Source organism: Pseudophryne corroboree, chromosome 11 (assembly GCF_028390025.1).
Source record: "Pseudophryne corroboree isolate aPseCor3 chromosome 11, aPseCor3.hap2, whole genome shotgun sequence".
Taxonomy (NCBI): Eukaryota; Metazoa; Chordata; class Amphibia; order Anura; family Myobatrachidae; genus Pseudophryne; species Pseudophryne corroboree.
This window is the reverse complement of record NC_086454.1, coordinates 220,836,372-220,863,518: the sequence shown is the minus strand read 5'-3', so window position 1 is coordinate 220,863,518 and position 27,147 is coordinate 220,836,372. Positions and strand designations below refer to the sequence as shown.

The following is a 27,147-nucleotide window of genomic DNA, read 5'->3' as shown; positions in this document are numbered from 1 at the left end:
CAAAATCTTAGCAGGTGAAGTAAAATTTTAACAAAAAGTGTTGATTTGACAAAGAATGACACGTGTTCTAAAAGGGATCCGGTCTGAAGATCGACAGTGTCTAGGTAGACAATGTTTAGGTCGACCACTATAGGTCGACAGTCACTAGGTCGACATGGATGGAAGGTCAACAGGGTTTCTAGGTCGACATGTGCTAGGTCGACAGGTCTAAAGGTCGACATGAGTTTTTCACATTTTTTTCTTTTTTTGAATTTTTTTCATACTTAACGATCCACGTGGACTACGATTGGAACGGTAAAGTGTGCCGAGCGAATCGGTAGCGGGGCGAAGGCACCATGCCCGAAGCATGGCGAGCGAAGCGAGCCATGCGAGGGGACGCGGTGCACTAATTTGGGATCCCGGTCACTCTACGAAGAAAACGACACCAAAAAAAAAAATCCTCATGTCGACCTTTAGACCTGTCGACCTAGCACATGTCGACCTAGAAACCCTGTCGACCTTCCATCCATGTCGACCTAGTGACTGTCGACCTATAGTGGTCGACCTAGACATAGTCGACCTAGACACTGTCGATTTGATGAACCACACCAGTTCTAAAAGTTGGGATGCCACGGTCGGTCATGTGACTACCGGCATCCCGACCGTCAGTGTGTCAGATCACAGCTCCATGGACGTGACCCTATTAGTGATATTCAATTGTTTACGCCCCTCCCCGAACTCATACGTGCCCACTGGTAGCTATTCAAACATTATTTCAGCTCACTACCCTCAGGGGTGGCAAGATGAAATGAGCCAAAACGGACCAGTTTCAGCGCTCGAATGGGACTTTTCACGTCACGCCCAGTAGTTGGGTCGTTTTTATCTACTTTACGTTTACCACCCCACAATCTCCCTTCACTTTAGATGGGAGATCGGGCACGTTATACTGTAACAATTGAATATTGCCATATGTAAGATTTTAGATATTCAATTTAAAATTATAGTTAATGTAAAATTCTTCATGAAGATGTCCGAAATTTTTTTACAGAACAGACACCATTCATTAGAAACTGGTTGAGGCCAAATTCTACAAGGCTAACAGATCTCTGACGTCACTACTATGTAAGCCGCGACAAGATGGGGAGAAGCAAGGTTGGTACATGGGACCCGAAATGTATCCTCATGGCCTCGCTTCGCTCGCCACTCTTCGGACTTGGTGGCTTACTCTGCTTCACCAGGTCACTAAAGGGAATAGATGTTGACATGGATATTGAAAGTAATAGGGGGTCATTCCGAGTTGATCGCTCGCTGACGATTTTCGCAGCGCAGCGATTAGGTGAAAAAATGGCATTTCTGCGCATGCGTATGCCCCCAATGCACACGCGTGACGTACGGGTACAAAGCTCTTTGTGGTTGTGCTCAGGTTCTAGCGAAGTTTTCCTTCGCACTGGCGGCCACAAGAAGATTGACAGAGAGGGGGCGTGACTGGGTGTAAACTGATCGTTTTAAGGGAGTGTTTGTAAAAACGCAGGCGTGTCCGAAAAAACGCAGGCGTAGCTGGGCGGGTGTATGACGTCAAATCCGGACACGAATAGGCTGAAGTGATCACAAACGCAGAGTAGGTTCAGAGCTACTCTGAAACTGCACAAACTGTTTTAGCAGATCTCGGCTGCACATGCGTTCGCATTTTTGCTAAGCTAAAATACACTCCCCTGTGGGCGGCGGCAAAGTGTTTGCACGGCTGCTAAAACTAGCTAGCGAGCAATCAACTCTGAATGACCCCCATAGTCCACCGACCTAGCTACTCCCTGTTACGCAAGAGGTCATTTAGCTTACTTGGATCTAGCATCTACCATTAGATAATGCCTTGGAAACTGCTACACAAGAGAGCATTGTGCGGTTTACACATCTAAATAAGTGTGGAAAAAATATTAACACGACTAACATACATGTCAAAAGCACAAAATGACAGCTTTTTTCTTCTTTCATATCACAACACAGAACATGTATTGAACGATTTTCACAAAAGGGGAAAAAAATAAAAAAAATAGAACAAGTCCCCTTGTTCTAGTGCGGAAGTTAGATAACATCATATTACTTGCATGACTACATGGACAAAGAAAATAAAAAGACAAACAAAACACATACATTGAACATAACTTACTGTCTCAATTTTTGCAGGATTCGATAGAAGTGCTGCCCCCATGCCACCCTAAATAATGAATATTTACAGTTATTATTGTTAATGAAAGGCATAAATACTGGCAATACAAGCATGGCAAGGTACAAGCAGTGTTATCTTTTGACCAGGTTAGCCATCATAGGCTGCGTAAGCGTACAATTTTAGGGAGAAGCACAATCTACAAGAAAGAGCCTGTACCATAAGCTCACATCACAGAATAGGTTTACAAAACATTTACCACTCACTGCTTTTTTTTGTCCCAGATAGACACACTGTCTATCTGGGACTTTTTTTTGTCCCAGATAGACACACATACATGATGTGTTAATGGTGGCCGAATATGGGTGGTGACACTAAGCCTTTCTGTTCTAAATTATTAAGAAACATTATCCCCACCACTTACAGGAATCCCGTTTGGGAGTGCTGAATAGTTGTGTGCCTAATGAACCATGTTCTGAGGAATGGCTAGCCATGACCCTAGTACTGGGAGAAGTGATCCTATATATTCTGAAATTAAACAGAAATTTCACTAAACACACCCAAACATAATACTTTGACTGGAATCACAGAGCATCTGGTATAAACCTAAAAGAAGCATGTTACTTGTGTATGGGTGTCCCCTGTTCCTGCCTTTTATCAGTAAATGATGCATTTATGGTTCCCAAAAGTCAACAGATGAGTTTCTTGGGCTACCAACACCCAATCGATCAGCCGCACCCTGAGAAGTTTTGACCGGTATTGGCTCTGGATTATATGGGACTTACTCCACAAACAGTGGAAAAACAAAAGCAAGCTCTGAAGGAGTAAAGTACCTTAACTGAAAAAATGGACTCAGGAAATGTGTGTCTTCACAGTAACCTGCGTTATTTTATGGCCAAATGGGTATTTCTTGGCTCTCCACTACACAGACCTCCAGGAGCCACTTACCTACCTCATTGTGCCTACTTCAACCCAATAACTGATGGTTAGTGGTAGCCCTCCAATGGTGCAGGTACCAATCCTAGAGTGAATTATCTAAAGACTGCTCAGCAGTAACAATACAACTTTAAGAACTAGGGTAAGCATAAAAATCAACAGCATCCTGGACTTGTTCTGGAAAGAATGACTAGGGGTTAGACTCTTCTTGGGCTGGTCTAAGTTGATGACATTTACATTTCCATGACCCGTGCAACTTTGGGGACCTACTAAAAGCAGTGCATCAGGCTTAGCACCTGTCCCACTGGCAGATGAGTGAACATGGGCCCTCATTCCGAGTTGTTCGCTCGTTATTTTCCTTCGCATCGGTGCGATTTTCCGCTAACTGCGCATGCGCAATGCTCGCACTGCGGCTGCGCCAAGTAAATTTGCTAAGAAGTTAGGTATTTTACTCACGGCATTACAAGGATTTTTCTTCGTTCTGGTGATCGGAGTGTGATTGACAGGAAGCGGGTGTTTCTGGGCGGAAACTGGCCGTTTTATGGGTGTGTGTGAAAAAACGCTGCCGTTTCTGGGAAAAACGCGGGAGTGGCTGGAGAAACGGGGGAGTGCCTGGGCGAACGCTGGGTGTGTTTGTGACGTCAAACCAGGAACGAAACTGACCGAACTGATCGCAGTGGCAGAGTAAGTGTCGAGCTACTCAGAAACTGCTAAGAAATTTCTATTTGCAATTTAGCGAATCTTTCGTTCGCAATTCTACTAAGCTAAGATACACTCCCAGAGGGCGGTGGCTTAGCTTGTGCAATGCTGCTAAAAGCAGCTAGCGAGCGAACAACTCGGAATGAGGGCCATGGCTCATAAGACAGGGACAGCTCTCCAAGTGAATCATGACTATAGCCCTTTTTGTGTAGGGCAGTTCAATAGACTCTTTGACTAGTGAATCTCTATGCTGTTTCTTGTTCTACTGGTATTCTGTGGGTTCTAATAAAGACTTTAATTTGCCTGTAAAAAAGCCCAAAAAGTGTCTCAGCACTTACATTCCCAAAGTGCATCTGCAGGGTGCTCAACAAGGTAACTATCAGAAATCTTCAGGCATCTCCACACAGTTTAATAGGGACATATATATTTTGTTGATGTACATGGTGTCGATAGTCAATATGTTAACCGCATATCAACAGGACCATGCTGACACTGTTGTAATGCTATTTAAAGCATTGTAACAGTGTGGGCATGATAACTTTAAATATTATGCTTTACAGTCGTGTTGAAAGTTATCATGCTGACACCATAACAAACCAATAACTTTATCAATTTAAAATAACATTACAACAATGTCGACATGGTCCCGTCAATACCAGGCTGTTGACAGCATGTACATCAACAAACTAATAATACTTACAATAAACTGGTTAAATGGACCCAACATATGTAAGGAGGTAATCTATATTTCAGAGCATGGAACAGCAGTTGGGATAATCAAATCAAACAATCCTGATCTGTATGATTACATTCAGTGTATGGCCAACTTAAGCTGTAGTTACCAAATGTATCAACTCTTTCATGCACACCACAGAAATCTCACGTGCCCTGTGATTCAGTTAAAATATAAAATAACTTTGTAAGTCGAGGGCTTTGACATAAAAACTTTTCAATATACAGTAAATGACGATTCACATACACACATAAGGGGTCATTATGTGCAGCATTGCGATCAGGTCAGAACTGCGCATTGCGCTTCGTAAAGGTACAAAGCGGATAGTTGCTGTGCAATGTTTTTAATGAAGAATCCTTTCGCACAGCCGATCACAAGGAGGCGCTTGTGGGTGATAACGGACCGTTTTCTGGGTGTGGTTGGAAAAAAGCAGGCATGTTCAAGCGTTTGCAGGGAGGTGTCGGACGTCAATTTACGGTCCCAGACAGGCTGAAGCGATCGCAGCGGCTGAGTAAGTCCTGGGCAACTCAGAAACTGCACAAATATTTTTTGTACCACCCGGCTGCATATGCGATCGCACACTTGCACAGCTAAAATACACTCCCCTGTAGGCGGCGACTATCTGATCGCAGCGCTGCAAAAAAATTGCTAGAGAGCGATCAGGTCTGAATTAGGCCATTAGATGGATAATTATGTGCTAAACATAACTAATAGTGTAATGTTTTATAAAGTTTTTCTTCTCTTTAACCTTGGAAGTAAAATAAGCATATAATGCACATATATACCTTTGTGGAATACTCCTTTGGACAGCCCATGTTAATGTCAATAGCAGCAACATCATTTTCTCTACATGAAAAGGAACAAACACAGTTGCACAAATTGAAAACAATAGTTTATTCACACAAAGCTCTTTAATCCTGATAAAATGCTTTAGAATGGATAGTTTATCCAAATGTAGCTACAAACATGTTCAATCATGACATTAAACCTAGAAAAAAAAATACATAAAAATTGGATTTTAATTACCTACCGGTAAATCCTTTTCTCGTAGTCCGTAGAGGATACTGGGAGTACCATGGGGTATAGACGGGTCCACTAGGAGCCTTGGGCACTTTAAGAATTAGATAGTGTGCGCTGGCTCCTCCCTCTATGCCCCTCCTACCAGAAACTGTGCCTGAGGAGACGGACATACTTTGAGAGAAGGATAGATAAGGAAAGTGGTGAGATTACGAACCAGCACACAGAACAATAGGAAAGCCATGCTAACCAAACGTGAATTATGAACAGCAACAGCTGAACAAACCAGAATACTTAACCAAATAACAGTGCAGGAATAACGAAGCACTGGGCGGGCGTCCAGCATCCTCTACGGACTACGAGAAAAGGATTTACCGGTAGGTAATTAAAATCCTATTTTCTTTTACGTCCTAGAGGATACTGGGAATCCATTTAGTACCATGGGGAAGTACCAAAGCTCACAAACCGGGTGGGAGAGTGCTAAGGTTCCTGCAGAACTGATTGACCAAACTGAAGGTCCTTAGAGGCCAAAGTATCGAACTTGTAAAACTTTGCAAACGTGTTCGAACCTGATCAAGTAGCTGCTCGGCAGAGCTGTAAAGCAGAGACACCCTGGGCAGCCGCCCAAGAAGACCCCACAGACCTAGTAGAGTGGTTTTGTGCAGATTTTGGAACCGGCAATCCTGCCGTGGAATAAGCATGCTGGATAGTGCGCCTAATCCAGCGTGCAATAGACTGCTTTGAAGCAGGACACCCAATTTTATTGGGATCATAGAGAACGAACAGCGAGTAGGATTTTCTGTGACGAGCTGTTCTTTTCATACACTTTCAAAGCCCTCACAACATCCAAAGACTTTGAAGTAGCAGAGGTGTCGGTCACAGCTGGAACCACAATAGGTTGGTTGATGTGAAAAGCGGACACCGCCTAAGGAAGAAATTGCTGACGAGTTCTGAGTTCAGCTCTGTCCTCATGTAAAATTAAGTAGGGACTCGTGAGACAAATCCCCTAGCTCCAACACACGTCTTGCTGAGGCCAAGGTCAACATTGTGACGGGCTTCCACGTAAGGTACTTTACGTCTACCTCCTGTAACTGTTCAAACCAGTCCGATTGGAGGAACTTGTCATGGCCAGGGATTCGCCTCCGGTGATGATCTCCAGGGGCTCTTTGTCAGATGGCTAGCGCTGCGGCGGTGGAGGTCCGCTGGTGTGCTGCAGCTGAGAGGGAGCTGGTGACTGTGCGGCCTGCTGTCACTGGAGCACTGTGCAGGGAGTCTGTCTGTGTAGAGCCCATGCTCTGGAGCACTGTGCAGGGAGGCTGCCTGAACAAGATCCCCTTCTCTGGCGTGTCTGCAGTACAGGGGGCCGCCATGTTGGAGACCAATTCATAGTATGCCAATGGGACTAGGTCTCTGGTCTCTTCCAGCCAATCACAGGCTGAGCTCTCTGGTAAAAGGGAGCAATCCGGTTTCAAACCTTGCCAGTGCTTTATGTTTCTGTCCCAGTACAGGTGTTTTAGCTCTGCGCTCCCACAGGTCCACCTGTGTGCCTTCCAGTGTCTCTTGGATTTTCAGCTCCACGGAATTCTGACCTCAGCTATCGTTTGCTGCACAACTACCAGTGGTTACCCCGGCTTCACGGGTCACAGCTTGCCACTTAGGACAGTGTCTCCTGGAGTTCTATCCGTAGAGGATTTCCCTGCAGTTCTGCAGTGCTTTTCAGTCACGTCTAACAATCATCCATTCTGCAAAACCACTTCAGTGTTCTTCAGTCACGTCTAACAATCATCCATTCTGCAAACCCCTTCGGTGTTCTTCAGTCACGTCTAACAATCATCCATTCTGCAAAACCACTTCAGTGTTCTTCAGTCACGTCTAACAATCATCCATTCTGCAAACCCCTTCGGTGTTCTTCAGTCACGTCTAACAATCATCCATTCTGCAAAACCACTTCAGTGTTCTTCAGTCACGTCTAACAATCATCCATTCTGCAAAACCACTTCAGTGGTCTTCAGTCACGCCTAACAATCATCCATTCTGCAAACCCCTTCAGTGTTCTTCAGTCACGACAATTAACTATCCAACATGCAAATTCTGCAGTATTCACTAGCCATATCAGACAGTCGTTTATTATACGGACTTTGTCAATACTCTGCCCATGAATACTCTGCATCTTAATCTTTTGGAATTCTTCATCTTTGTTCTTTGAATATTAGCTCTTACATGTATTTCCGTTAACAAAAGCATATGAGAAGAAACTACATTTGTCCTCCTCGTTTTCTCCTCGCAGAGGCATGCACATCTACCGCTAGCACACATCCAACGGATTCACAAATTCTACCGGCTGTGACAGTAAGCACTGGCCACATGGATCCGACGGGTGAGCAAGCATCTGGAGGTGATGCCACGGTCAGTATCCTGTCTTGTTTAAGTGAACAAGAATCCATGCAAGTACAACTGATTCAAGCCATGCAATCTATGTCTGCTCGCCTAGATACGCTTCATGTTGCTATTACTTCATCTCAGGTTTCGGTTCCTGTATCTTCTCCTTCAGTGTCAACAGCGCCAGTTCCAGTATCTCGCCTACAATTACCACCTCCTAGTAAATTTGATGGAAACCCGAAGTTATGCAGAGTGCGAGATTCAATTTGAATTACAGGCTGCCAGTTTTCCGTCTCCTCAAACAAGAGTTGCCTATATTATTTCTCTATTGACCGGTCAAGCATTGGAGTGGGCGTCTCCTCTATGGGAAAGAGCCAATCCTATTCTTTCAAAATACTCTGCATTTGTATCCTCTTTCCGTAAGATCTTCGATGAGCCTGGCAGAACTACTTCAGCCTCCTTAGAGATTCTTCTTCTTCGCCAGGGATCTCGCTCTGTCAGTCAGTACGTGATTCAGTTTCGCACCTTGTCCTCTGAACTAAATTGGAACGAAGAGGCATTGGTTGCCGCGTTTTGGAACGGGTTATCCGATAAAATCAAAGACGACTTGACCACACGAGATATTCCTGCCAAGTTGGATGATTTAATATCCCTGTGCAACAAAGTAGACCTTCGATATAGGGAACGATGCTTAAAAAAGTCAAAGTCAGAGCGCCCCAGCTTTCAGTTACGTTCAAGACTCCGGCAAGACTCTCGTGCGCAACAACTATCACCTCCCATGGGGGAGCCAATGCAGGTTAATCGATCTCGTCTTTCTAATGAGGAGTGCAAATCTCTGCATGTACTGCGGATCATCTGATAATTTCGTCAAATTCTGTAGCCTGCGGCCGGGAAACTACCGCTCGTAGCTTATTCAGGAGAGGTTAAGCTAGAAGTTTCCATGGAATCATGTGTAAGGAAGGAACCTGTATTGCCAATTTGCTTGGAAGTCCCACCTTCCTCCTTCAAGATTTCTGCACTGCTAGACTCTGGTGCTGCGGAGAACTTTGTCTCTTTTGCTCTGATTCGGCATGCCAGAATTCAGACAATCCTTTTGGATCGGGCTGTTTCCATCACAGCAGTGGATGGAAGTCGTATTCCAGATGGTGTCATTAGCCTTCGTACTGTACCACTCAAAGTCAAGGTGGGGGCACTGCATTCCGAAGTCATCTCCTTTCTCGTGATTCCTAAAGCCTCTCATAACGTTATTCTAGGGCTCCCCTGGTTGCGAAAACACAATCTACAAGTTGACTGGCAGACCATGGAGATTCTTTCCTGGGGTAAAACCTGTTTCGACACTTGTTTAACAACAGTGGCACCACTGTGCACAACTCAATCCTCTGAATTGCCACTGGCTTACCGGTCATTTCTAGATGTCTTCAATAAGCACGGGGTGGACATTCTGCCACCTCATCGGAAATGGGACTGTCCAATTGACTTGATAGCGGGTAAGACTCCTCCCAGGGGCCGAATTTATCCTTTGTCACTACCAGAGACTCAAGCAATGTCAGAGTATATCCAAGAAAATTTAGCTTATCATAAGAAAGGAAATATGAATGAAGAAGTTGGGGGTCAAATGTTGCTCCACCACTTCTGCTGTCCACACTGATTTGGGAGTGTTATATATTGATGGTCATAGCTCTTTAAATGGCCAATTAATCCTTACCAGGAGATACTAGCACAGTTGACATTCAAAAACTGACTACATTTTTGTCTTATTTTCCTCATTATATGCCACTGTGTTACATATCTGAATTTTCAGTCATTTGCAATCTTGAATTTGTGATATTTTCACCTTGGTGCCACTAACACCTAAAATGTTTGGAGAATGTATTTCTCCCAGTTTTTGATATTTTAGAATCTGCAATTTGTCTTCCCAAATTTGGGTTATAGATTCATGATATCATATGAGGAAGGCTTAACCCATAACCTCCCTCAGTGTATTATATGTGTGTCTGTTTGTGTATTTCTAATTTTAACGCATACTAATTAAAAGTTAAGTTTTATTTTAAAGAGTGCCCCAACACAGAGTCTTTCTTTTCCTTTTGAAACCTCGACATGCATCACTGACTCTGGGTGCACCACCAACTACACTAATTCCTTGGATACCTATTTCAGGCATCTCTCATGGACATGTACTGTTGGTTTACAAGGGACAAACTTTACAAGAGCCCATTATGAAGATTATCCTAATAGTCCTGTGCGGCACCAAACTGAACTATTCCCTCATCATCAGAGTCAGACTGCAGAATATGGGCCAAAGGACGTTTTTGTGGACAAATGGTAGGGGACTGAGACGCTGGTTTAAGTACTGAGTCTCTGTTCATAAACTCAGTCGTCGATTTTCGTAAGTATTGCGTCTCTTTCTCATTGCGGGACAATTTCGAAGAAATATTGGAAATCGTTCCCCTAATAGAATCCAGCCAAGCTGGATCCGCCCCACTAGCCGGGGAAGTACGCTGTAGTGAACCCCCTGGAGAAGAGGAACACTGAACCTTACATGAAACACACTTTTTGTATGACATACTGTGACAGTGACAGCATATACACACAGGAAAAGATTAAATGCACAATTATCCCACAAAGAGCCCTTCAAGAGAGACACAGAGATAGCCTGGAGCTAACACACACCGCCCTTACTGCTAATGCCAAGCTTAGCCGAGTCGCAGACTAAGTACCCAGATTGGGGACTTAGTACACTAGTAAGCGCTCCCCCCTTCTATGACCCCTTGGTAACGCTGAGGTAATCTGGAGTCTCTCTGGAGGAGTGGGTGTCCCTGTCAGTCAGCGTCTGTGTCCACTGCAGAGGGAAAATGGTGCTTGTGAGCTGCTGGATCCGCTCATAGTGAAGCCCCACCCCTTCAATGGCGCACGGTCTTCCCGCTTCTTTATACTGGCTGAGGTAACTTTTAGTGCTTAAAATGGAGTCAGTCGCCTTTTAAGTCTGTAATGCCAGTCTGGGTACTGTGTACACCCGCAGTGTACTTAGACTCAGTTCGCTCCCTCAGAAGCGGTGCGTCCGCACTGTGCACTAAGTCTGGAGACTCCGCCACTATCGTAGAAGCCATGCGTCCCTGTACCCTCATGCCGCCATAATAGCCGGCGACCCGCTAACCGGGACGCCGGCTTAGTACTCACCACTCATCTATCTTCTGGCTCCGTTAGGGGTGGCGGCGTGCTGCGGGAATGTACACTTGCCGTGCGAATAGTTCCCTCAGGAGCTAGTGTCCTGTCAGTGGGGAACGGGAGCATTAACCCTTCAAGAGATTGAGTCGTTCCCCCCACTATGTCCCACGAAGCAGGCAGACTGGCGCCATCCAGTCCTGCCTGAAAATAACAGATAAAATAAATGCAGAAAACTCTTCAGGAGCTTCCAGCTACGTCATCGGCTCCTCCGGGCACATTTTCTAAACGGAGTCTGGTAGGAGGGGCATAGAGGGAGGGGCCAGAGCACAATATCAAATTCTTAAAGTGCCCAAGGCTCCTAGTGGACCCGTCTATACCCCATGGTACTAAATGAATTCCCAGTATCCCCTAGGATGTAAGAGAAATGAAACTATTTGAGGCTATTTAGAAAGTTGATTATAGCATGAGTGCTACTGATATTTTGTGAAAATATAATAATACAGTTTTATTCAAGGTTACAAACCTGTCTGTGTCAATGTATTCTGTTTCTGCAGTCTATGAGGGGATTCAATTAGCCGTGGTTATTTACCGCTGGCTAATTAATCCCCTGGGTCTATTCAATTAGCCCCAAAGGCTTAGCAGACCTGAAAATAGATCACTGAAATTGCCTGTTTTAAGGTGCCACAAACCTGTTAACACACAGAATCCGGGATAAGTTTCCTGAACCTACTGTATGTGTTAAAGCCTGAGAAAAAGGGGCTAAAAATTGAATAGCCCTGGGCATTAAAGATCTAACTGAATTCCTCATTATATTTTTTAAAAGGAATAAAATGGTATCTTTAAATTAAGTACAACTCTTGCACTGTATCTCAATATTCTCAATAGAGTGATCAGTGTATATCAAGTTATATTGAGGTTTTAAACATTAACGCAGCATCATAAGTGCATAGAAAGATTATTTTTTAAAATAAGCAGTCAGCTTCTTTTGTCAGCCAGTTCAGGCGCTATGTAACTGTTTCAGTTGGCCCGGATGCAGCCCGACAAGTATCAGCACAAGAACAATGCAGATTGGCAAGGTCAAAAGTAGAACATGAAGCCTCTGTGGGTTGTACACACATATTAAAAGTGGGAATACAATGAGCTTAATCTCTCTCAAGTGGATAGAGTAGAACACAGGTTCTCAAACTCGGTCCTCAGGAACCCACACGGTCCATGTTTTGCAGGTCACCTGTAGATTTTTGAAATGTGACAGTTGGTGATGCACAGTGCAGCTGCTGGGTGACCTGGAAAACGTGAAACGTGTGGGGTCCTGAGGACCGAGTTTGAGAACCACTGGAGTAGAGCATAGTTCAGTAGGACAGTCGAGGTGTGTCAAATTACTGTAAAAGGCTGAAAAAGATGCAGACTGCAAAAGGGTTAAAATGTGGTCACAGCGCAATGTGGGTTTGTTGATAGTACTGGTCAGTACTGACGCAGCTGCTATTGGACATGATGCAGGGCGCAAGTATCTGCAGAGCAGCGAGGAGTGGCTGCAAGCAGAGTGAAAAGCTTCTTTGTGAAATAAAATAAAGAGCATTTCTAATTGACTTGCGCAAGAAAATGTAATGTGGGACTTCACAGTACTGAACTCGCGGCTAATTGAATGGCCCCCCTGGGTCCATTTAACAACTTTTAGTAATGAATAAAAAAATTAAAAAAAGAAAGCATACCCAGCATTTGTATTTCAGCAAATAAATACCCCTTTTGAAAATCTAGGGATGCATTTAAGAGGTATCTATTGTAATTTACAAGTATGTATATACAAGTAGTAAAATGTGGGTAAATAAATTAATATGAATTTTAAACCTACCGGTATATCCTTTACTCCTAGTCCATAGTGGATACTGGTGTCTTGTACTTTAGAACCATGGTGTATAGATTGTGTCCACTGGAGCCTGGCACTTTAAAAACCTTTAGTGTGTGTACGTGTGTGCTGGCTGCTCCCCTCTATGCCCCTCCTACCAGACTCAGTCTAGTAAAACTATGCCCGAGGAGACGAACATAATATGAGAGAAGACCAATACAACAGTGGTGAGACAACAAGCCAACACACAACCATAAATGAAAGGAGGGCACTAACCAGAACAGAGGATAGCAACACCAACCTAACCCGGATAGCACAGCTATCCCAACAACATAATGGGACCGCAACCTCTGTCCAACAAAATACTTACACAGGTAAGCAGGAACGAAGCACTGAGGCTGGCGCCCAGTATCCACTACTGACTAGGAGAAAAGGAATTACCAGTAGGTATTAAGGGGCAGATGTATGAACCTGGAGAAGGCATAAGGAAGTGATAAACCAGTGATAAATGCAAGGTGATAAACGCACTAGCCAATCAGCTCCAAAATGTAAATGAACAGTTAGGAGCTGATTGGCTGGTGCGTTTATCACCTTGCATTTATCACTGGTTTATCTCCAGGTTAATACATCTGCCCCTCAATTCCTATTTTCTCTTACATCCTAGTGGATACTGGGGTCTTGTACTTTAGCACCATGGGGAAGTACCAAAGCTTAAAAAAACGGGTGGGAGAGTGCTGAGATGCCTGTAAAACCGCCTGACTAAACTGAAGGTCATCCTTGGCCAAGGTATCAAACCTATAGAATTTAACAAACGTGTTCGAACCAGATCAAGTTGTAGCACGGCACAACTGTAGGGCCGATATACCCCAGGCAGCCGCCCAGGAAGAGCCCACCGACCTTGTCCAGTGGACCTAAACAAACTTCGTTAAAGGCAGAGCCACTGAAGTATAGGCCTGTTGAATGGTCAACCTGAGCCAACGAGCAATAGATTGCTTGGAAGCAGACCGACCAATCTTGGAGGCATCATAAAAGTACAAACAGTGAGTCAGATTTCTGATGACGGCTGTCCTTTCCACATAAATCTTCAGAGCCCTGACCACATCCAAGGACTCAGGACCAACGGAAGCATCAGACAACACTAGAACCACAATAGGCTGATTCACATGAAAAGCTTTAGGCAAAAAACGAGGATGGGTCCTAAGTTCCGCCCTGTCCTCATGAAAAACCCAATGAGGGCTCTTACAAGATAAGGCCCCAAATTCAGAGACACGCCTGGCAGACGCCAATGCCAATAACATCATCGTCTTCCAGGTGAGAAATTTTAACTCCACCCTATGTAAGGGTTCAAACCAATTAGATTGGGGAAAGGGTAGAACCACATTGAGGTCCCATGGAGCCATGGGAAGCACAAAGGGTGGTTGCATATGAAGAACTCCCTTTAGGAAAGTTTGTACTTCCGGCAACATGGCAAGCTGTTTCAGGAAGAAAATAGAGAGCTCCGAAATCTGGACTTTGATGGAGCCTAAACGTAGGCCCATATCTACTCCCACTTGCAGGAAAAGTAGAAAACGACCAATTTTTCCAGATACGATGATAATGTTTTGACATAACCATCTTGCTGGCCTGGACCATGGTGGAAATAACCCCGGAGGGAAGACCCTTTCTTGCTAGAATCTCCCTCTCAATTTCCAAGCCGTCAAACGCAGCCACTGTAAGTCTGGATAGACGAACAGACCTTGCTGAAGAAGATCGTCTTGGAGCGGGAGAGGCCAGGAATCCTCCAGAGACATTGACAGCAGGTCCGAGTACCACACCCTTCGAGGCCAATCCGGGGCAATTAGAATTGCCTGAACGCTTTCCCTTCTTAGCTTTTTTAGTACCCTTGGAATTAGCAGTAGAGGAGGGAACAGGTACACAAACTGGTACATCCAACGTGCTCTCAGCGCGTCCACTGCTACAGCCTGCGGATCTCTCGTTCTGGAACAGTAACGGCATAGCTTCTTGTTGAGACGAGAAGCCATCATATCTACCTGCGGACAGCCCCACTGGTGAATTAACTGCTGGCATGTAGGCCCCATTCCCCCGGATGGAGGTTGTGCCTGCAGAGAAAGTCTGCTTCCCAGTTGTCCACTCCCAGAATAATAATGGCCGAGATGGCACTTGCATTGGTCTCTGCCCAGAGGAGGATTCTGACACATCTCGCATTGCCTCTCTGCTTCTTGTTCACCCTTGTCGGTTTATGTACGCCACCGCCGTGGCATTGTCCGACTGAACCTGGATCGCCCGATCCTTTAGGAGATGAGAAGCCTGCAGAAGAGCATTGTAAATTGCCCTGAGTTCTAGGATGTTTATGGGCAGAGCAGATTCCTGTCTTGACCATAGCCCCTGGAACTGGGCCCCTTGAGTCACCGCCCCGCATCCCCTGAGGCTGGCATCCATTGTCAGTAGAATCCACAAGTGGATATTGAAACTCCTGCCCTCTAGCAGGTGAGGAATTTGTAGCCACCATAATAGAGAACTCCGGCCTTTCAGAGATAAGGTCACTTCCTGATGCATGTGAAAGTGAGAACTCAAACCATTTGTCCAGCAGATCCAGTAAAAAATGGTCAGGCATGAAATCTGCCATATCTGATTGCCTCATAAGCAGCCACCGTCTTGCCCAGTAATTGGATGCAAAGATGTATGGATACCTTGTGAGGACGGAGCACCGAGCGGACCATAGCCTGGATAGTCAAGGTCTTGTCCACCAGGAGAAACACCTTTTGAGATACAGTATCCAGTATCATTCCCATGAACTGAAGATGTTGGGTTGGCTCCAGGTGAGGTTTCTGAAAATTTAGGATCCACCCATGATCCGTAAGTAGGCGAGTTGTCAGATCAATGCTGTGTAGCAGACGCTCCCTGGACATAGCCTTTATTAGGAGATCGTCCAAGTAGGGGACTATGTTCACTCCCATCATGCGCAATTGCAGCATGATCTCCGCCATGACCTTGGTGAAGACCCTCGGAGCTGTGGACAATCCAAAGGGTAAGGCCTGTAACTGGAAATGGTCGTCCAATATGGTGAACCTGAGGTAAGCCTGATGACGGGGCCACATGGGGATGTGTAAGTAAGAATCCTTGACATCCAGAGACACCAGGAACTCCCCTTCCTCCATAGCGGACACCACCGCCCGCAGGGATTCCATCTTGAATTTGAACACCTGCAGATATGGGTTTAGAGACTTCAGGTTCAAGATGGGGCGCACCGAACCATCCGGTTTGGGAACGACAAAAAGACTGGAGTGAAAACCCCTGCTGCGTAACGGAGGAGGTACAGGAACCACCACCCCTGTCTGCAAAAGTTTTTGAATAGCCTCTTGCAAGGTAACTTTTGCTGCAGGTAAAGCTGGTAAGCCCGACTTGAAAAACCTGTGAGGAAAGAGTGTTTGAAATTCCAGTCGGTATCCTTGGGAAATGAGGTCCCTCACCCAAGGATCCCGGTAGGACTCTGCCCACACGTGGACGAAGTGCTGAAGGTGAGCACCTACATGAAACTCGCCTTGCCGCCGGGGCCAACCGGCACGCGGAAGGCTTAGCGACAGGGGATCTGGTGGTCTGGTCCAGGAAGACAGCAGGTGCAGGTTTACAGGACTTACCATGAGAACCTCTGGCCCTTGCCTCTGAATCTTGCCACACGAATGGACTGTAAGGAGGGTCCGGTGTAAGAACGTCTAGCAGGTGGCAAAGCCGACAGCAAATAGGTAAACTTACCCGCCGTTGCTTAGGAGATCCATTTATTTAATTAATCTCCAAACAAGGCATCACCTGTAAAGGGAATATTTTCTACACCCTTTTTGGAATCAGCGTTAGCCGACCACTGACGTAACCACATAGCTCTGCGCGCCGAAACAGCCATAGCAGTAGTGCGGCAATTTATCTAACACAACTCTTTAATAGCCTTGCTCATAAATTTTGCAGCATCCTGTATATGTTGCAGCAAAGTAATGACCTCATCCCGGAGCAGAGTCTAAACCGTCAATAATAGTATCAGACCACTTGACTACTGCCCTAGAAATCCACCCACAAACTATTGTGGGATGTTGTGCTGCGCCTGCTGCCGTATATAATGCCTTGAGCGTGGTCTCAATTTTACGGTCAGCCAGCTCTTTTAGGGATATAGCCCCTGGTACTGGCAGTACCAATTTCTTAGATAATCTGGATACAGATGTATCGACTGACGGGAGGTTTTCCCATACCTTCCTGTCCTCTGTTGGGAGAGGAAAGGTAGCTAAAAAACCTCTGAGGAATTTTACATTTCTTATCAGGGTTCAGCCAAGCCTCCCTGGCCAGGGGGTTTAATTCCTTAGAAACCGGAAAAGTTGCTGAGCACTTGGGTCTAACATTAAAGTATAACTCCTCATCTGGTTCTGCCTCCTGATCTGGCATGTGGAGGACCTCTCTTACAGCAAAAATGAGAGCCTCCACCCCAGGGGACAGAAAGCTGTCCTCATCCATATCTTCATCATCCACATCAGGCGGATCAGAGTCAGAATCAGACTGGAGCACTTGTGGCAGTGAGCCTCTAGGGGGGATTGTGAAACCTTCTTAGCATCTGCTGCTTTAGCAACGCAATCAACAGAATGCTTTAACACTTGTCTCTCTCTTTTAGCTGCAGCTAATTCTGAATTGGCATTCTGAATCATGCTCTTAAAGCTATCAAGCCAGTCAGGTGCATGTGAGCTGGGTCCCTGTGGTGATAAGGAACATTGCTCACACGAGTGACCACGATAAAGACGGGGTTGAATTACAAGCAGTACACTTACCATGTCCACAGACATCCTACACAACTGTAAAACAGCGCAGCCCACTAACCAAACACCTCCACACAGACCCAAGAGAGCCCTTGAGTGACACTGAGGAGCGGACCCCAGCACACAGCAGTATAATATGTGTAACTAAATATATGACCTGACAGTAGTGCAGCGGCGCTGCTACTGAAGTGCTCCCCCCTTACTATAACCCCCTGGTACCAGTACAGAGTCCTGTAGCAGCGTGGGTCTCCGGAGGAGCAGCGTGCATGCAGCCTGATCCGCAGCAGCAGGAAATGGCGCCTACCCACCTAAGGTCCTGCTTCGGGAAGCCCCGACCCCTGTAATGGCGCGCGGTCCCTGCGCGCGGTCCCTGATCCAAATTTTTATACTGGCTATGTTACAAACAACATCATACATGCAGACAGTACACAAAAAGCCTTTGTTGAGACAGTGAGCACTGAGGACTTAGCCAGTTTGTTTGCGGTGGGCGCCGCAGCTCTGGGCCTGTGACCGTCACGCAACATGCCGCCAAACTGCACCGGGGACCAGCTAACCGGTGTAGCACTCACCGCACCTTGAACTTCGTCATCTGTTAGAGAGTGGCGGCTAGCTGCTGGTGTGGGCACACATACTAACGATGTGTGATTAGCACCTCAGGAGCTCAGTGTCCTGTCAGCTGGGATTACGAACCATTATCCCTCAGGAGGTTGGTTCGGTCCTCCCTCTAAGTCCCACAAAGCAGGTAGCCTGGTTGCCAACCAAGGCTACCTGAAAATAATAAACTAAAATAAAAAACAAAGGAAACTGTGGAGCTCCACAGAAAATGCACCCGGCTCCTGGGCACGTTTTTCTAAACGGAGTCTGATAGGATGGGCATAGAGGGGAGGAGCCAGCACACACATACACTAAAAGTTTTTAAAGTGCCAGGCTCCAGTGGACCAAATCTATACCCCATGGTACTAAAGTACAAGACCCCAGCATCCACTAGGACGTAAGAGAAAAACACTTGCAACTCCCAATTTAAATTGTTAATGTTATATTCTACTTCCAGGTATTCATTGCAGTAATTCTTATGATACACTGCCACTTTTTAAATGGGAAGACAGCCACTAAAAAGTAAATTTAAACATCAACACCAAGACGAAACTTGCATTATACTCACATAAGTTTTGCAACAGATAATGCCCGCTCTGCATCAGACGTCCCCTAAAGGCAAAAAAAAAAAAGTACAGTATTTTTCTTTAGCATTGTTGGCAGCACAAACATAACTAATTAGAATTGCTTCTAAGTAGGGAACCTAGCACATTTGAAAAAGACACACTTAAAAGGTAAAACCTATACATTTATATAGTGTCAGTTGTGGGGTACGTTTTGAGGCGTCAGGCCCTCTGAATAAGCTTTCACTGGACTGCTTCAGGGCATCACAATATAACACTTATTATGGACGTAGGGACTTAGAATAGAAAGAGGGGAAAGACAACCAGGCGAACATACACAGATCAGCCACAACATTTAAACCCCTATTAACATTTATCGTCTTGTTACAATGTGGAAGCATAAGAATCTGTATTTTGATGATCTCCAAAACAGCAGGTGTTCTGTGGTGGTCCTGGTATGCAATGATTACTACTTACCAAACGTGGTCCAAGGAGGGTCATCAGGTGACAGGGTTGTATCACTGTATTACTTAGGGGTCTTTTTTTGGATAGACCTTGGTGTTCATTTGAGGCAGCATTCACTATTTTGAAGCGGTCTTATACTTACCTTGCATTACACTTACTGTAACTCAGGCATTGGGATGTGAATTATAAGATTTATACCAAAAAGGTATAGCACCACTAATGGTAGACATGCATTAGGTCAACAGGGTCAAAAGGTCAACATGGAATCAGTAGACCGTAGAAAAGGTTGACAGGGTCAAAAGTTTGACGTGGAAATGGTCGACACAAATAAGGCAGGACTTTTTTTTTTTTTTTTGAGGGGGGGGGGGGGGTGTTGTCACTTTTCTGCCACAAACAAGACCTACTAGTGTACCGCTCCGCTCACCATGCTTTGGCCAAGGTTACTATTTCCAATTGTAGTCCATGTGGATGGTAAAGTATGAAGAAGTTGAATCATTTTTTTCAAAAACACAAAATTGGTTTTGACCTGTTACATGTGAACCTAATGCATATCGACCATTAGTGGTCAACTTTATGCTGTAGACCTTGTTAGTTTAGATCTACAGACCAGACACAGGCTCATTGATGCACATGGGAACTGAAGACTAGCCAATCTGGAACTATACCAAAGAAGAGCTACTACAGCAGCACAAATTGCTGAAAAGGTTAATGCTGGCTACAATAGAAAGGAGTCTGAACACACAGTGCATGGTGCTGCATAGTCACCGCCCATGCTGAGCAACATCCACCACCAAAAAGCCTATACAATAGGCATGTGAGTGTCAGAACTGGTGCAACGGAAGAAGGTGACCTGCTCTGATGAATCACATTTTCTTTTATATAATGTGGACTGCCGGGTGCATGTGCATTGTTTACCTTGGGAAGAGGTGGCACAAGGATGCTCTACAGAAAGAAGAAAAGGTGGCGGAGGCCATGTGATGGTCTGCGCAATGCGCTGTTTGGAAACCTTGGGTCCTGCCATTCATTCATTTTGCAATTACATCGAACATCCACAAGTATGAAAGTAGATAATATAGACAAATCACTGTTCTCTACAGCACCTGCAAACATGTAACTATTTATACTCATTAACGACCCTCGGTGTCGGCCAAACATGCAGCTCTATTTGGACTCATCGTTCAAAGCGGCATCATGACGTCACTGTGCAATATTGCTATCTTACAATCCCATTGAGAAAATGTGTAATGGCGCCAACAAATACTACAAACTTATGGGACTATTTGAACGAGACCTGGAAAGGCATAGTATACAAAACTTTAGATTAGTTGGAGACTTCAATGCCCAAATTATGTGAAACAGTGATACACGCCAAAGGAGGACACATTTTTATCTGAAATTGATGTTACACTAATATATATATATCTCTATCTCTCTAGATAGATAGATAGATAGATAGATAGATAGATAGATAGATAGATAGATAGATAGATAGATAGATAGATAGATAGGATAACAGGATAACAGGATACAGGGTAATTTGTCCCAGTTTCCTGTGAGAGAGAATAATGCTTTCTGTGGGAGTGTGCACACTCATGCTAAAGACAGGGTTAATTTCACCACATATTCCTGCACACACAGCTAAATAGGTGGATCACGTGGGGGCAAGTAATTAGATGACAGTTCGTAAGGCCCTCACTTTAGGGGCCTAGTTCAGACTGTATTGCGCAGCGTGCTCACACCGGGAGCCCACTGAAATGCTAAAAGCATCTCAGGGCTATGATCACCTCTGCCTAATTGACAGGCAGAGGTGGTCACAGGGATGGAGGGGACGGGCCGCGGCAGCTGCGTGACATCACATGCAGCCACTGCGACACGGGACATGGCGGGTAGCCGTCTGCCAGTGCAGCTAGGCTGCGCAGGCAGGGAGAACTGCTTTTGCACTCGTGCTAGGGGCAGAGCCAGACACGCAGGGCGGACTAGCCCTGTGCTGGGCGTCCCCCCGCATGTCTGAGAAACTGATCGTAGATGTGTTAAATTTAGCACATCTAGGATTAGATCTGAATTCCACTTTAAAATCCTCCAAAGACAGACTCAATACTTTCCTGTTTACTCAAGCATTTCCGTAATGTCCCTTTAGTATCTCGATGCTCTCTGTATTTTAGAAACATAACACATGAAACATAGAATTTGACAGCAGATAAGAACCACTTTGCCCAAAGTTAACATGTCCAAGTTAAAAATTCTGCTGCTGTGTTCTACTAATTCTGATTTTTTAAGACCTTTGGGTATTCCTTCTTCCATTCATCCCTCTAAATTTAAATATTTAGGTTTTCACATTTGTTCAAATTTGTCTCAGGTTTACTCAGCAAATTTTTAACACACGATAAATAAAATAGCCACAAAACTTAATTCATTCTCTTTCTCTGCTAGGGAGATTGGCTATTATCCAGTCCAAGACCTTTCCTAAAATATTTTACTGTATGCAATTATTGCCATTTGCTTTACTCCAATCTGATTTCAAACATTTAGATGCAATATTTTCTTCATTTATATGGCAGAACAAATGCCAAAGAATTTGGGCCAAACTTGTAACACCTAGAAATAAGGGTGGATTAGGTTGCCCTGATCTCAAGGCATACTCTCTTTCAGTTTTCTTTCGGTATATTAAAGCTTGGGCACTCAATAAAGCCGATTACATAGATCTTTCCTTGGATACGGCAGTGTTTCACTCTTACAACCCCCTAGTGCTCTCCTACAATCTAAAATATACGTTATGGTAAGAACTTACGGTTGCTAACGGTATTTCTCCTAAGTCCACAGGATCCATAGGATAAAGGGGGGTATACACGGGAGAGATGTGTGCAGAGCAAACTGCTCAGCACAGCGCGATGTGTGCTGAGCAATGCGGGGGGGACGACGGGGGCCACTCATTTCACCCAGCGGGTGAAATGAGCGACCTGCTGGATTGGCCTGCATGCAGGCTCAATCTAGCAGCGGCGATAGCGATGTGCGGGGCCGCGCATCGCTATCGCTGAGGGAGCTACACATGAGTGATCTGTGCTTAAAATCTAAGCAATCTAGTCAGATTGCTTAGACTTTAAGCATGGATCTCTCCGTGAGTACCCCCCTTTACAATGGGATATGATGAAGCGACATCGGATTTGCACCAATCGGTCAAAGCTCATACTAATCCAGGAGCCTCTGATCCCTAAGGCCTAGCGCTTGTGCACCCAAGGTGGCAGCCGCATCAGCAACTGTTTGGTGGTCTCCTTCCAAAACAGTACGACTGTGTCCATATTCCCCTTCTAAGCGGAACCAATGCCTTACCTTCTCCCCGTGCTCCGGCCACAGCCTGGTAACGTCTGCTGGACCTGCTAGTATATCCGACACAGACGCCCACCGAAACAGCACTGTACTCGTGGGTAAGCATTGTCACGACCCGGCGGAGAGTTGTTGGAGCGACTCTGAGGTACGTATAAGACGCTGTTAAGAAAGATCACTCTAAAAAAATAGTAAGACTATGAAAATAAAATAAGAAAGCTTAGGGCTGCTAAGAACCAGCAACCCTCTGACCATGGTCCGGCTCCTGCCGCACCAAACAAAAAAACGATTTGCCTGAGCAAGGAGGAGGGGATATATGGACAAGCCCGTTGCATGCTGGGAGGCCGGAAAAGCCTTGCCCGATTGGTGCAAATTCGCTGTCGCTTCATCATATCCCATTGTTATCCTCTGGATAACCTGTGGACCCTGCCGGAGAAATGTCCAGTATTCCAATGTCAGTGTCACACCTGAGGGCTGAGGCTGACCTGGGAAAGTCTCAGGTGTAGGGGCTGACTTGTACTTAAACCTGGGAGGTAGTATAGGATTCTTGGACATACTGGGAACATTAGCACCGATACCCGAAGGCGTGAACAAGACAACTTGAATAAAAGCAAAGCTTGTTTATTAAGAACACAGTTCATATACACTTCGGCAGTTCATTTTATTCATTTATTTATTACCAGTAATTTATATAGCGCACACATATTTCGCAGCGCTTTACAGAGAATATTTTGCCCATTCACATCAGTCCCTGCCCCAGTGGAGCTTACAATCTATATTCCCTACCACATTTACACACAGACACATTCACGCTAGTGTTAATTTTGTTGGGAGCCAATTAACCTACCAGTATATTTTTGGGTTGTGGGAGGAAATCGGAGTACCCAGAGGAAACCCACGCAAGTACGGGGAGAATATACAAACTCCGCACAGTTAGGGCCATGGTGGGAACCAAACCCATGACCTCAGTGCAGTGAGGCAGTAATGCTAACCATTACACCATCCGTACTGCCCAGAGTTCAGAGAAAAGATATGCTCAACGACAAGGATGTGCAGATTACAGGAGTCAATACAGTTCCTAAGATGCACTGGTAATAAGTTACTATGGCAATGCTGAGAACCGAGTATGGAATAGTCCATGTAAGACCCGGATATGGTTAGTCCGTTTGGGGTCAACAGCAAACCAATGTAGAGGTAAACGTACAAGTACAAACCCGCAGATGGCACACTGGAAGCTGGAGATGGTAATGTTGCACAAAGGTAGAGATGAGCTCTGAAGAACTGCCGGGGTTGATGGGTACCACCAGCCAGGTGGTAAAGGTGCTGAGGAACTCACTGATGTAGACAGAGTTCAATGGTGAGGGCACCAATAGTGAACTGTGGTTCAAAGTTGGAACACCGATGGTAGATGGATGCAATGTTAGAACACTGCTGAGAGCTGGAAGCAACACTGTAGCACCGCTAAGAGCTGGAAGCGATACTGGAACACCGCTGAGAGCTGGAAGCCAGTGAGGAATAATTGCAGATCACGGAGAGCGATACAGGAACATCAATGAGAGCTGGTAGTGAATGATACTGGAACACTGCTGAGAGCTGGAAGCCGGTGATAAATCACTGCAAATCATAGACAGCAATGTAGGAACACTGCTGTAGTCAGGCAGCACCGCAAGATGGAAGCTGGTGCGGGGTCTCTAAGTGGAGCAAGGTCACAGGAGCTGGAATACCTGAAGACAGCATGCAGGAACATCCACAGACAGGAGAGACATCTAACACTGGGATAGACAACCAAAGCACTGACGATTAGGCAGCCTTGATGCAGGATATTTATACCAGATGGGAAGCAGGTATTGGTTGAGCAATCAGGGAGAGTCCAGAGTGCAGCGGATAGGCTATCATGTGATGAGACCAAACATGGCTGCCCCCATGTTTGGTTCTGGAGGGAAAGTCTGTTTGTATCAGCATGTGGAAACCTGCAGTAATGGCGGTGGAGGCCAGGAGACGCCATCCACTGGAACAGGAGGAACATGCTGAATAGTCGCCATGACAGCGCTGCCGGAATCACTGAGGGGAGACTGTGGAGATGCCATGCAGCGTGCTGCACGCAAACAGCGCAGGTGGAAGCCAGGCCTGGAGCGCAGGGACAGTCTCAGGAGGCACTTAGAAGGTAAATAAGTGTGCCTAATTACCCGGATCGTGACAGCCAGGTCGCAATCATATTCTTTTTGCGGACACTTACAAGCCCTGGGTCTCTCTTAATAAACACTGTAATAGCAAACCTTGTATAACCCAATTAATTCCCCTATGAGGCAACCCCTCGTTCCCTTAATTATTATCCAATCTTTAAACTCGAGCAAAGGCTCCATAGCTACTTTAGCGGATCTTCATCAGAAATTTTCTTTGCCACATTCGCATTTATTTACCTATTTCCAAATGCATAGTTTTTTAACTTCTATAAGAGCACCTAAACCCTTTGTTAGCTCTCATGCGGTTACCATGCTGCAGGTGAAATCATTGGATAGGTTATTTAATTTTCTTGTAAACAAGGTCTATAAGGTAAAATATTTATATAAATTTACTTGTCAGCTCTATGGAACATGAACAATGGAACTTGCTGTTAGAAAAATGGAAATTAGATATTCCTTCATTATTGGACCTCAATGACTTAATAGGGATATATTATCTTTCATTAAAAGTATTGTCTTCTGCTTACCTCCAAGAAGTGTGTGTACGTATGTTACACAGGGCGTATTTTACCCATTATCAAAGACGACACATGGTTAAGGAAGAGTTGGTTAACTGTGCCAAATGCGGAATTGCAATAGCAGACATTTCACATTGTGGGGTAGATGTATTAACCTGTAGAAGGCATAAGGAAGTGATAAACCAGTGATAAAGCAGTGTTAAGTGCAAGGTGATAATGCACCAGCCAATCAGCTCCTAACTGTTAATTTACATATGGGAGCTGATTGGCTGGTATGTTTATCACCCTGCATTTATCACTAGTTTATCACTTCCGTATGTCTTCTCCAGGTTAATACATCTGCCCCTGGATGTGGGATTGTTTTTAACTAAAACTATTTTGGAGTAGAGTTCTTCTCTTTGTTAATTCTGTGTTTGATTTGCAGTTGAGACCAGATCCAAAGGCCTGTTTAGGATTTCATGTTATATCTTGGTCTTTGGGAGCCAACAAAAAGAACATCCTTCCTCTTTTGATTACAATAGTCACTGTAAGTACAAAGTGTATATTGCTTCACTGGATTAAAAAGACAGCTCCGCGACTTCAAGAAGTTAAACAAAAATTACTTTAATTGTTCTATTATAAGAGGAAACACGCTAGTCCTACTAATAGGTGCTAGAAGGTTTTATCTTATATGGGCCCCCTACATTGATACATTGGATGCGGATACTCACTGCATATCTATAGAGTCTTAGAAAAATAAACATATGTTAAGGCGAGTAATTTTCAATGGTTGATTGTATTACTTTTGGTACATTATGGAGTGTATTCAATTGACGGAAAGGATCCAACATTTCAGTATTCAATTAGCGGATTTGGCCGTTCCAGACAATGCTAATCCGACTTTTTTAAACGTTGGATTTACATTTGTGGAAGCGGGTCTAAAACCTGTCAGATTTGGCTGCGAATCCGACAAAACACATGGATCCGCGGCTAATCTGGATTCGACCTTAAACTCACGTTTATCGGCAAGTCGGGAAATCCAACTTTAATTGAATACACCCCTATGTGACTTTACTGATTAAACTTACTTCTAAATTGTGGGACCACTACTAATCTATCTGCTTTTTCCTTTCTTTTCTTCCTCTCCCCCCCCCCCCCCCTGTTTGTCTTTATTTTGTGTACCTATCATAGCATTAGTGTATGACAATAGTTATTGACTATATCATCATACTTTATAGGTTTCCAATGGGAAAAATATGTTTTCAGTGGTTATTTATAGCTTCGAGAGTCTCTTTTCCTATATTATAAGCTACAGTATCTGAAAAGTATTTGATTATCTTTTTTCGGAATACTTAGGGACTATGTTCTACTACAGACAATTTACTTTGGACATTCATTACAGATATATTATTGAATTTCTTCCTGGACTTTTGATACTGTATCACCTATTCTTTTGAAGACTCTTGATATGCTTCTGCTATTCCTTTTGGCCAAAGGTTGAACATCTGTGATATCTGTTCATTTGATCACATATACATTTTGTATTGTGAAAAATGTCAAAAAAAAGGAACCACTTGGCCCATCTAGTCTGCTCCCTTTTTTTTTTTTTGCCATATTTTAATCTCAAACCTTATTTGATCCTTATTTCTTTGTAAGGATATCCTTAAGTCTATCCCATGCATGTTTAAATTGCTCTACTCTCAGCCTCTACCACCTCTGATGAGACGCTATTTCACTTGTCCCCTACCCTTTCTGTGAAGTAATTTTTCCTCAAATTTCCCTTGAACTTACCTCTCTCCAGTCTCAGTACATGTCCGAT

General features: G+C 44.7%; 1 protein-coding gene across 4 annotated transcripts in view; it reads right to left on the bottom strand.

Moving 5' to 3' along the window:
- The window catches only part of DUS2 (dihydrouridine synthase 2), a 625,618-nt gene that overhangs the window by 424,088 nt on the left and 174,383 nt on the right, over positions 1-27,147 (bottom strand). For all 4 annotated transcript variants that reach the window (XM_063945271.1, XM_063945269.1, XM_063945270.1 and 1 more), the window contains 3 exons: positions 18,868-18,911; positions 5,294-5,354; positions 2,144-2,191 (listed from right to left, as the gene is read on the bottom strand). In XM_063945271.1, the coding sequence (XP_063801341.1) occupies positions 2,144-2,191; positions 5,294-5,354; positions 18,868-18,911 (153 nt within the window). The remainder of the gene's footprint in view (positions 1-2,143; positions 2,192-5,293; positions 5,355-18,867; positions 18,912-27,147) is intronic.